The 12,654-nt window shown below is 44.5% G+C and overlaps 1 protein-coding gene across 1 annotated transcript in view; it reads left to right on the top strand.

The window, feature by feature from the left end:
• The first annotated feature begins 534 nt into the window (after positions 1 to 534).
• Positions 535 to 12,654, top strand: part of ENTPD1 (ectonucleoside triphosphate diphosphohydrolase 1) — a 37,096-nt gene continuing 24,976 nt past the window's right edge. Inside the window, exon 1 of the mRNA XM_009908094.2 lies at positions 535 to 988. Within this exon, the coding sequence (XP_009906396.2) occupies positions 973 to 988 (16 nt within the window). The 5' untranslated portion in view covers positions 535 to 972. The remainder of the gene's footprint in view (positions 989 to 12,654) is intronic.

The raw sequence follows: 12,654 nt of genomic DNA, 5'->3' as shown, positions 1-12,654 counted from the left end.
TGTCAATGTGGAGGAAAGTTGCTGAGATTCCTCCAGCACCATCTCCTGTTTCTAATTTGGATGGAGTCAGTCTGGGAGGTGTGCAGGGGTCTCCACAGGGATAAAACAGACAGGGGGGAATATCCTTTCAGGCCTTCCTGGGAAGTAATCAAAGGTTGTGTCTTTCCAGAAGTTTCCCAGGAGATGCAGCTAGAGGTGCAAGCTCATTCTTGAGGCAGGTGACTTGTCAGCAGTTATTTCAAATTTCTATCTTTTCATGATTTATTGTTTGGTTTTGTTTGGTGCTTTTTTTCCTGTGGGCTGGACCTCATAGCTGGAGACAAGGAAGGTCATCTCTTCATCTCTTCTCGGGACTATTCTTGTGTACCTCACCAGGGTGGAGGAGATCTGCTCAGTCTTATGCAATTTAAAAGGGGGAAGGAAAAAAAGAGAAAACAACACACAGTCCCCCAAAAAACTTCAAATAACAGGAAAAACAAACAAACAAAACTCAAAACAAAACCCAAACCAACCAAACAAAACCCCCAAATAAACAACAAAAAATCTCCACCCCCAAACCAAACTAACAAAATGCTTTCTCTCTGCAGTCAAAATGACCTCTTCCTCCGGGATCCAGCGATGAAGTCCTGCCTCACATCACGGCCCCTGCGGAGCCCACAGCGGCCGTTCCTTCGAGTAGCATCCCCTGGTCCCGCCCCTCTCCCCCCGGCCAGGCGGGACCCTCCGACACAGCGAAGGAGCCCACGGCGCCAGCTCTGAATTAATCTGTGCTGTGAAGGAAAGCAGGAGGTCAGCCTGCAAGTTAGATGGATTGAGTCATGTAGAGTCAACTAACCCCTCCCACAAAGCTATGGACCACTGAGGAGACCGTTTTCATGAACACCTCTCACTAAGGCAGCTCAGAGCCGGAGGAGCCTGAGAGAGGAAGAGGGGGAGAGCGAGAGAGGAGGGAGCGAGCGAACACCGGCACTGATGGACGAGCCAAAGGGTAAGGACTGAAGCGAATCTCTAGCCTCCAAAAGCAGCCCTGATCCCCGGCGCGGGCGTGCGGAGGGAGCCGGCCGGGTGCTCCCGGGGGGCGGCATCCCTCGACCGGCTCTCGGGAGGGGCTGTGCATGTTCATGAGTCGCTGCTTCAGAGCTGCTAGCCAGGAGGGGAGCTCCGGCTGCGGCACAGCCGGGCGTCGTGTCCCTCCCTCGGCGCCCGCGGAGCGCTCCTGGCGGTGGGCGAAGTCTCCGCGGTGGGGGCTTGCCTGGGTGGGTACCGCCTTGCCGCAGTCCTCCCCCGGGTGACATCGTCTTCAACCCTAAGGACCCCTGACCGATTCTGAAGTGACAGTGCCAACTTGTGACTGGAGTGCCCGAGGCGGGGGGTGGCTGCTGGGGCAAGCTGGAGGTTGGCGGGTTTTCGAACGGTGCAGTGGGGCAGGAGGGAGTGGAGGCTCCGCGCCGGCGTCTGGCAGAAGTTTGGTCGCGTCAGTGTTAGGGATTCCCTTCTTCCTCTTTTCCTCCCTCCCTCGCCGCGGGAGAGCCGGAGCTGGCTCGCCGGCTACAGCCCGCACTGCCCACGGGCCCGGGCCCAGCTCCCGTGGCACGGGGAACCGCAGTCGGAGCACAAAGTGGGGAAAATGCAAAAGGGCAAAAGGAAAGAGCAAAAAGGAAACGGCGTGGGAAATGGTAGCTCTGAGATTGGAAGAAATGCAGCACGGGGTACGAAGGGTTCTCGGTGCGTGGCCTCAGGGTCAGAACCAGCTCGGCAGAGCGCGATGGAGAGGGGGTTCCCCTCTTGGCTCCCTAGCAAGCCCTCCTGCCTTGACTCTCGTCCCAAGGGTTGGGGGAGGGACTCGGCGTTAGCTGGAGATGCCAACGGCGCAGTAATTGTTGTGAGAAATATACGTCTTGTAGCAGGGTTTGCCTTTTATAATCAGCTAGCGTGGTGCACGTAGCAGCACCCGTCACACCGAACGTTTGGCAGAAACATTTCCTACTTTAGTATCAGCTTTTGTCTATCTGAGTGTCTTGCCCTCCGTTTACAGCAGCTTCTGCAACACGGTCCAGCTTTCTTTCTTTTTTTTTCTTGAAGTAAATAAAATGTTACACTAGAATTATCCAAGGTTTGAACTTCACACATTGTAATGAATGGTGTTTGAGGGGAAGAAGCATTTTCTCAGTCTGACGTACATCAAAATATAAAACAAAGACTGGCAGAACGAGAAGGTTAGCTCATTATTTTATGCGGTCATGAGTGAAGCTGGAAATATTTAGAAACAATTTTCCTCTGCTGAGGAAGGAGATAAGAATAGTTTTGAAACCAGCCTTTGAAAAGTTTCATTCCAAAAATCAAATGTAATGCATGAACGGAGATGCCTTTTCTAGGGAGGTGAGGAATCACAGGGAAGGAACTTAGTGACGAGAACCGATTTAGCAAGGAGGACCAAATAAGTCTTGTTTTAGAAAGTGGAATTTTTAAGAGACAGAAGGAAAAATGAAGAAAACTGACAGGTAGTGCTAGAGCTAATTGCAGAAGAGGCGGTGATAGTGTCAGAATAGTCCAACCTGCAGAACATGCAAGTTGTCTTGCGGGAGCCTAATGATAATTAGTGCGATGAAAAGCAAGAAACCACACTTGATGCTGTGGTGGGAGAAGGAAACACAGGGCAGTTTTTGAAAACACCTCTCACAGTGTGTCTTCCAGAGGCAGCATTCAATACATTCAACACTGAGGAGTCCAGGACAGGCAGTGTCGATCAGCTGGGAAAGATTCCACCTTGAAATGATGCGTGGAGACACACCAAGGGCATGTATTTTCATCAGAATGGAATTATTAGGGAGTGTTTCAGTGAGCTGTCCATTTCCTGGGAGTCTCATCCACAGGGACTGTAATAAGCAAGGTTATTCATCAGTTTCAGGAAGCTCATATTTAAAACACTGATACTGTCGGCTCTGCCTTGAAATTTGGATGCACATGCTAAAGTTCTGCTTGGGCTGATACAGTGATATATGTATGAATATCTTCTTAGGCAGAAAGAGTGACCTAGTCTGAAAAATACATGTGGGGGGCTTCAGTGTGGGGAAAGCATGATGTTGATTTCATGCAGACAACAGGGAAAAGTGGTAAACATTCTAAAATATGCAGATTTTAACAGAAAAGTTACTGAACTGAACAAAAGGTAGTAACTCTGGTTTGGAGCTCTATATACACGACAAATTAATCACTGCTGCCAGATGACTGCTCTCTATGGACCAGTGATTGTTCCAGCATGGAACAGTAATAAAGCAAAATACAATAGAGGGGGGAGGGAGGGGAAGGGGTAGGAAGTAAAGTAATGTGGATGAAGATGGTGAATTTAAAGAATACTTACTGGCCAGCACTGCAAAAACAAGAAGAAAGATGACTGACTAGTTAATTCAGGCAGTGAAGGCAGCAAATAGAAGCTAATATAAGTAAATAAATGGAAGGGAAGTAGAGAAAGGAAATTGAGAATGTCTGATGGAACATACAAGATGTGAATTGTGGAAGATTATTTAGAGCAGGTAGAGATGTCAGGGAAAGATCTAAAGTGAGCAGGAAGAGGCACAATTCAAAGGAGATGTTCAGTGTGTTTTAGGAGCAAAATAATGTGTATCTAGCACTTGCATAATCACTAAGGAGGTGGAGAGGGTAAGATTTTTTTACTATGATGCAGAAATAAAACCCTGCAGAAGCACTGGTTAAATACTTTCCCAAATTTTAGAGAAAAAGATACATTCTGATATGAAGGAATATTTCATGGAAGGGTTATAACCAAGTAGGAATATTTCATGGAAGGGTTATAACCTGCTTTGTGGATTAATATTTAGGGGGGCAAACAAAGTTTTTGTACTAATTCTAAATTACATGTGCCAAATACTGAGATCTGTGTTCAATGATGTTAACAGCAAACTAGAGTAGAACACTAGGGATATCCTAGCCAATGGGAAGGGTGAAATTATTCACCCAATTTCCCAGCAGTATAATGGTGGGCAGGCTACAGAGCTGTTGCCACTTTAGTCTGACATCAGATCTATGTGGATAACTGGATAGATCTCCCCAGTAACCAATTTTTAATAGACAGTTTGATCATATTCTTTTAAGTAAGGGATAAGACTTTACAAAATAGCTTTCAGAGTAACATTGTAGAAATGGACAGCGCTGTCAAAACGGGTCACGGAAATGAATGCGTCAAAGGAAATTACTCATCCTAGATGGATTCAAGCCTGTGACTTCATATGGTCCCCTCATGTGAGTATATTAATCTGCACCCTAGAACAGACACAGTCCCACCTGCAAGAGTCTGCAGCAAAGGGGGGGAAAAAAAGCATTCAAGGAATGTTTCTTTTGGATTTGGAGCTTGACTTAGAGGGGAGGGGTGGGGAAAGTATGTCAAGTACTGATAGGCCTCGTCATCTGTCCTTGCTTTCTTGAAGGCTTTTATTGTTTACAGAGTAAGTCAGCTGACTTAGCAAAATAGATATTAAACAAGCTTGACATAATTCATTTGGGGAAAGAAAACAGGCTACATTTTCCCTTACGCATGTTATCACTATTAACATCTTCCTTGTGATTTATTTCTTCAAATGAGCCTGGAGACCCATCAAAGTTCTAGGAAAAAACAAATCCTAAAAATTGAGCGAACATTCAATAGATCTGGGCTGTAAGCAAAGGAACTTCTAAAGCCTGACTTTCCTAATGGAAAGTTCCTGAGGAACCACCTCACAAAAGGGGAACTGAAAGAACTAATTTCCCTAGTTGGTATTTGATAGCCATGGTGTGGATTATGAGTGTAGGACTGGGAAGACAACTGGTCCTTTATCTGATCTGTTTTCCAACTAATTATTTGCACTTGTTTTATTTCTCAGAAATGGCAGATGTGGTAAAAAAGAGTAAATATTAATATCTCCCATGTTGTTGCTTCTCCGGAGCAATAGATGCATTTCTGGTGTGGTTCTGATTACAAAAGGCTCCTTGTGACTCTCCAGCAAAGAATGAAGTAATAGATTTAGACCTGGATAACAACAGACCTCAAAAATAGTTACCAAAGGAAATCATCATGAAACAGCTGTGTTTTCAGAGGTATTCTGCAAGAGGCCTAATGGCATTAGACATTTTCAATAATAATCTAAAAAGTATAAAATTGTTGCTGATTTACAGATGGAGTTTGTCAGTGCTAGGAAGACCAGTACAAATACCAATTAACTCAGAGGAAAAAGTCTAAGGAAGCCAAGAGTTGTTGGAAACATAAAGAGTAAATAATAGGCTCCAAGCCAAGCTTGTAAAAGCACAGCTAATGCATCTTTGGGAGGAAAATTGGACATTGAAATCCTGAATAGAGCAGAATGATTTCCAGAAAATATTGTCCAGATAAATATGCAGAAGTGCTATGCATGTGACCCATAACTCGGAGTTTCTTTAATTTTAAAGCATTTTTTTTTATTATTTGAGAAAAAGTTCTCCTCAAGGAATTTTCTTGAGGAGAAAGAGATTTAAGAGCCTGTACACCTGAAAAGGGGAGGATTACAACAGCTGTAATAATTTGTGATCTGTTTTACCTTTCCTGAATTCTATAACTGGCTTAGTATGATGCCACATGGCCACATTCCTTCCTTTCTATCTTTAGCACCTGTGGGATTTGGAAGCAAGCAGCAAATATGATTGTGGGGATAACAACCTCTGGCTAGGTATTTTGCACCTTTTTACCAGCCCAGTGTTCAATAGCAGTGTTCCACGGAGCTAAACCTCTTTTGAGGTGTGTTGAGGCAGGTGCCAGGTTCTCAGCTTGGAAATGATGTTTGAAGTGGCTAGGATTTGATTTAAGGACAGAAGGGTTTAGGCTGAACTTTGGGTTGAAGTGATTGATACTGAGCTATCTCTGGGGAGCCAACCCATAAGGGATTAGTATTACTTGAAACTTATAACTTAAATTGTGAAATTCTAGGTCATCTTCACAAGAGAAGCACTCCTGTTGGTTTTCTGGACAATGAGTAAAATTGGATCACTTCTGAAATTTTTTAATGATTTTGTCAGCTAGATTTGAGACCTGGCCTGATCTCTAAGCTTAGTAGAAACTTTCCTTCCCTAAGCAGAGCTTATTTTATGGCAGGCACTTCCATCAGCATTTCCTAGAAGCGCAGTTGTTGCCAATGTGCTTGCGTGGGGAGCAGCAGGGGCTAAGGCTGCATTTCTACAGCCAGTGTAAGTTGACATAAATCTGTACTACTGAAAGAGCAGAGAAAAGGCACCTGTCCTTGTTTCTAGCCTTGTTCTTTTTTCCTTTTTCCCTGAAATAACTGTGAGCTTGTCTGGCTTGAAAGCCAACAACATCCCAAGTGAGAGAATAGGAGGAAACAAGGATGAAAGCCAGTCAGATTAAAGTTATTTGAGGGGGTTTCACTGTAAGACAAGGAGAGGCACAAAACCAGCCTTGTGCTCTGAAACAGTGCTGCATTAGCAGTACAGATTAAGAAATGAGTTAAGGGAAAAAGTGTGAGGACCAGATGGAAGGAAACAGAGTTGGCTAAGTGCACACTGGACAAATTCATCTTCTGATGTCTTCTCATGCATTTGCTCTCCCCAAATGCAGCTGGAAAGATCAGCTCTGTGGGCTGCCCATCCCTCTGCCCCTTGTGTTAAGCTGGCAGTTGTCCTTCGAGAGCAATGCAAGCAGTGTAGTAGTCACTGTTAGTGTTCAGATAACGCCAGCAGTGCTGCAACTCTGTTTCTCATAGCTTTTGTCTGAAACCTTTCAGGCTCTTACTGGTCTTTTCTAGCTTGGGAAGAGCTTTCCGTGAGGATCTGCAGAGCTGTTTCTCTGTCTGCCTTCATATTGCCTTTCAAGTTCCCTTTGTAATGTCAACATACTTTGTTGGCAGTGATTAAGCTTCTGGTATGAGGAGACACATGCCTGTCAGTCTGACCCTCACTGTCTCATGCTTCCTTGTGACCTTCATCCTGCTCTACACTACATCTCTTCTGGCCAAAAAGTAACACTTAAAGGGTTGCTGGATGGTTTACATGCTGGGACTTGCACCTTTGAGCAAGCACTTTCATTTTGCATTAGCACAGGTTAAAGACTCTTAGTTCAGTTTATATGCTCCCCTTTGTTTCTGATCCTTCTGAGAATCTTTGCTCTAATCACATTGCTCCTGGGGAAGAGAATGAAAAGCAAACAGACCAATTTTTACAAAGGAATAAAAATTAGCTTGTGTTTTCATTAACTATCTGCAATCATGTTCAAGCTACAACTGGTCTTTGAGCTCTGTGTGCTGCCTGAAGAAGGTGAATCAGCAGCTCAGGATGTAGAAACCACTTAAACCTCTCATTCAGCTAGCTGCATTTTCACACAAGGCTCAGAAGGCTCCCAAGACACAGTGGCAGGAACTGCTGGTACAGCTGCTGTGGTTTCTAACGTTCCCCAAGAGTGATGCTGCAACTGGGGGTAGGGGAGGCAGCAGCCTCTGCACTTTCCTCAGTAAGTGAGGAATGGATGGAATTTGGAGATTCTGCAGCACAGCTGATGGAATAGATGCATGGTGCATGGTAAAGCCCAGGGAGCAGACATACAGGAGGAGGGAAGATGGAGCTCCTATATGGAACATGGGCTTGGTGGTGGGGACAGGTAACAGAGTGGGATTTGTCTCTCTGCTGAGAATTGTCCCTCCCTTCTACCTGCTCTTTTCCAGAATAGCTGAGGGCAGCTCTTGCCAGGGAGGTCATCTGATCTTGGCCAAGAACAGCCCCTAGCTGCTGGCTCCTGCTGCTTTGTGCAAAAACACAATGGAAATCTGCAATTTTGCTTTGAATTGAATGTGTCCAGTAAGTTGATCTACAGCTTCTATATATTTAGTTTTGCTTTCCTGAAACAGCATAGGAAGCATACCATTTGTCAGGTTTCTCTGGGACTGCAGTAAACACATGCAACTGAAGCTGAAAAGAACTTTATTCCAGTAAATCTAGTGGTCAGGTTATTGTTTACAAGACTTAGAACTATTGTTGGGACAAAAAAGCATGAAGGTCATGAAGAAAACAAGAAAAGCATGTTCCAACACTGTTGTTTAGGATTTTTTATGTCATTAGCCAGGGAGAACTAAGAACTTATTTTTAACTTGGTCAGTTGCAAGTTTAAAGGTGATTGTAGCAAGTGGTTTCAACACATGAAGGGATGAGTTGTATCCACCCTGCCAGATGAGAAGGCAGCAGACCACAGCTCCTTCCCCACACTGTGCTCATAACTCTGTCAGCCTAGCCTGAGAATTTAACCCGTATGACAAAAAAAATACTAAAAAGTCAAAATTGAAGAAGGAACCTGCATTTGTACAAGTGCAAGGTAAAACTATGTTAAAAGGCAGAGGTAGGATAGTCTTTGTGGCAGAGCAAATAGACAAGTTAAGCCAACTGTGAAGCTAAACCTTTGCACTTCATTTTAAAAATAGTGTTTTGTAACAGAACCTGGCCCCATGCTATGGACTCCTGTTAAAGACAGTCATTTTACAGTTATGTTTTAGGTTACAAAGCGTGTCTCATCTCCAGAGACTAGCAATTTCTTTGTCTATTTAAGTGTGTGCCTTCTAGTGTTGTGGCCACTTGGTGTCTGTGAGAATGCTAACTGTGTCCCAGAAGCCTCTCTGGGAATAGCTGGCCTTCTGTAAATAGGGATCTTGGAGAACCTCTTCTACCCATTTAGTTCTCAGGAGACTCTAACCATAAATTCACGTTGTAGCATTTTGCAAACCGCATCTCGGGAACTTTTGGTGTGGTGCAGCAGTCAGTCTTTAGTTTCCCTAGCATTTCATAAAGATTATATATAACACAGAGGGACTGCTGTTCTGTAGTTCATAATGCCTTTATAGAGTAGTCTACAACTTTTTCAACTCTACTGGTGTCTCCTACTTCCATCCCTGAAGTCAGACTGCAGGAAGGAAACACAGGGAATGCCCTCTTTTCTGCTACAGGGCTCTGCTGCCAGTGTTCCTCTTTTTCAGCATGTTTCTTCTAATCTAAATGACATTTTCCTTCCCCTCTCTATTTTTAAAGTTACAGCAAGAACGACACAGATCTTGTAGTATGAGTCAGGGGTATGTTTTAATAGACCCATGATATCCAAATTGCTGTTAGCCTGGCAGAACATGATAGAATATATCAAAATGATGCAAGATAAGTTTAAGGGTAGCTGTAGCCAAAGCATGCTGCTCTTTCCCCAGACCCTGAGAACTCTGCCCCTCAGCTGGAAAGAGCATGCTGTGAGCCCTAGTTTGTGAGAGCTTCCCAGAGAAGCAGATGAGGTGGTCCAGGGGATAGAGCACTAGGCTGGCTATTTGCTGCTGTTCTTTGCTTTTTCATCATCTAGGGAAATAGGGTTAATGGTGTTGACCTCTGTAAACTGCCTGGTGATGTATGGATGGAAACCACTGTGACAAATCTAAATGTTACAACTTGTTATTAGGGAAAGGCTGAGGTTCCACAGAGAAGCATTGCCTACTTGGGGTTAGTGCCCCATATGTTGTGGACAGGCAGCACTGCTGAGTGCTGGAATCAGCTGTGAAAGCCCCACAGTCAAGAGTAGCCTGGGAATAGTGAAAAGTAATGAGGTAGTCATGGCCTTGCTTAGGGTCTATGGTGCTGAGAGAAGGCTGGACTCATAAAACTGTGACATGAACATGAGAAAACCTGTGTGTATAAAAGCCTCCTTGTGAGTCTTGTGAATCTGCTCCTGTGGGATAATTGCAGCTGTGCTGTCTCACCAGGAGATTTATAGGGGAAGCTGAGGTTAATTCCAGCCTTGCCCTGTGAGCCTGATTACCGAACACCACCAGGTCTGGACTACGCTACTGACAATGGTCTCACCCCATACCATCACAGGGATGTGATAGACTGAAAACAGTTCTGACATTGTTAGTGATGTTTTGGGTGTAAACTGTTGGGTGTAAACTGTTTAAAATCCCTCGTGGTGAGTCTGGTAGTGACACCCAGGGACAGGCTGCATTGTTCCTCTCTTGGATTTCAGCATCCTTTAATTTTCAATACACCGCCTCTTCTGCTGCACTTGCACATGTTGTGCTGCAGGCTCCAAGCGGGAGACCCTACTACCTCCAAGCAACAGAGCTGCATGCAGGAACAGACTCCAGACCAGCCTTAAAAATCTGCTTCCTTTTTTAGGATCCCCCAGAACCTTGCATAAGGGAACGATGCAGCTGAAGAAGCAGAAATACTACAGCTGACTTTAAGGAAATGAGAATGGAAGTGTGTGTGTGAGAGAGAGAGGACTAGATGAAGCAATAGAGCAAGGGTAAAAGAATGGTTGGTATTGATAACCAAAGATGTGACGGACTGCACTAAAATTGGGTGAACGCTGACACAAATGTGTTTGCGACAAGCACAGCAGTCTGCACTCTGAGAAGCTTCACATGGATGGCTCATCAGCAGAAGGCATGGGTGCTGATAAAGCCCCTGCACAGATGACTCCTTGGGGGGAAAAAAACCTGTGTCAAATAATAAAAGGATGACAGCAAGGTCACAGCACATTCTATGTGCAAGTCCTCCTCCTCCTCTCCCAGAAGGAAGGCAGACGGTGAGAGTTAAGGTACCTGAAAAAAGGAAAAGGAGGCACTGAGCAGCCACCCGTCCTAGGACTCTTGGGGTATGAGGTAAGTGAGATCTTGAGGCAAAGGCATCCTACTGTAGTAACAGATATCTCCTAAAGATGGGGAAAGACCTGCTCAAAAAATTGGAGCTTGCCACTGAAGAGGAACCCAAGAGATGTGGTAAGGACTTGGCATTTTGGCATCCTTGGTCCCATCACACACAAAGAGCACCTGGGCAAGATCAGTGCCTGTGATTCTGGGGAGAGTAAGCGTGGGTGAGAGAAAGTATGACTGGAACAATTTTTCAAAATGCTTATCATCTTCCTTCTTCATAAGGCCTTGCACTATTGCTAGATTAATTTCCTGTATCTTAGCTATGTGAAAAACTATTCCATTCTTAAATGAGAAAAAGATGTGAAACCTTTGTTTATAAGCGGCAAAGCCAGCAGAACTGAAGATTATGTTTTGGCATGCTCAGTGGGACAAAAAAGGTACAAACAAAGCTATGAGAGGCTCTGGGAGCTGAAAATTACTGGGCAAAACAAAACAGGGGCAAGGAATGCTGTTGAATGATTTCAGTGATTGAAAGTGAAAAGCTGAAACTACTCACCAACCTCTTGGTTTCACAGTTCCCATCCAAAGCAAGTTAATTTCCCACATGTCTGTGTAAAGGGTGAGCAGATCACGATCCAGGAGGAGACCCACTGCTGAGTGTCCTCCCAACAAAGAATGTTGTGGGAGCCCAGCCAGTTTATAAATGGATTTTAAAGCTAGGGCTCACACATCTGCTTTGAGGAGACAGCTCCACAGATTTCTCTTTACAGAGTTACTGTACAGCTCCTACTTCTTCAGCCTGTTAGCCCTCGTTTCCCTGTGTTACATCTCTTTAATTGAGTCCCCACCTCTTTGTGATCAATTGCTGCTTTCAGTTGGTGTTATTGTCCTTCAGAATATGTGAAGTTCCAGTTATCTCAAGTTTGTCTTCTCCCAAGTTTTATTGTTTCCTGTGTAGGATGGTGGTTTCCATAGATACCTTGGACATTATTTATCTATTTTTCCTGGATGTGCAGTTCCTCTCAGTGGGTTATAGTGCCATTTGCCACTTCTGCTTGAGGCTTTTGCTCTTTCATCTCTGTCAGTGCTATGCTGAGTATTTTAATGTTGGTCTAACATGATATGTTGCCGTGTGCTCTTATATGGCTTTCAATCCACATCCTATCCCAGCCAGTTTTAAGTTAAAAAAAAAAAAAAAGAAGAAATAAAATCCAAAACAACAGCACATAGCAGGTTTATTTAAGGATATTTTTTTAACTGACAATTGTTGGAAACTTTAGCTCAGCTTCTCTCTGCTATGGGTAACTGTTAAACAAAACAGTGTTTTGTTATTTTTGTTCTCCTTTCCCCCTTGAGAAACGTTATCAAAGGAAGAAGTCTGGCAAAGCATTCGGGATTGGCATGGCCCTGCCTGAGAGCTCAGCGAGCACTGGCTGGTATTGTTTGAGAAAGCTCTCCTAAGTTTTTCTCTCTTTATCTTGTTTCTACCTTGTCCCATGGGAAAGCATATGTGCTGGATTGCAGAGGTAGACGCTAATGTGAGTCACTTCTTTGTATTTGGTGGTGAGACTGTTGACCACTATCAGTCTCCCCAAAACCTAGCAGAAACCAAGAAAAGTCTGGGTACAGCATAGGTGAGCTCTTTCTTTTTCAGGGCTATTCTGTCCTTATCAGGTTATTGACTGTACAGCTGGGCCTGTTCTGCTGACCCAGCATCACAAGAAGTGATGCCAGGGCAGCTCCAGGCCACACTGAAGCAATTACAAAGGAGACCATTAGAGTCACAAGTTTTCTCTTTAGCTGATTTATAAATGGATTTGTTTTCTTTCTTGCTCCTTTGTCCCAGAGCTGTTAATAAATAACTTTTTCAATGCCCCTGCCCGACACGGGAAAAGAAGCCCTTGCTCATGGGAACTTGCTGCAAGCACGACAGCTGGGCTGGGGATCCTGTGGCTGGAAGGTGGGTTCTGGTTTGAGCTTGGGACCTCCAACCTCCTGTAACCAG

This window comes from Dryobates pubescens, chromosome 8, assembly GCF_014839835.1.
Source record: "Dryobates pubescens isolate bDryPub1 chromosome 8, bDryPub1.pri, whole genome shotgun sequence".
Lineage (NCBI taxonomy): Eukaryota > Metazoa > Chordata > Aves > Piciformes > Picidae > Dryobates > Dryobates pubescens.
Note: the sequence above shows the minus strand (reverse complement) of the source record. Positions and strands in the feature narration are given on the sequence as shown.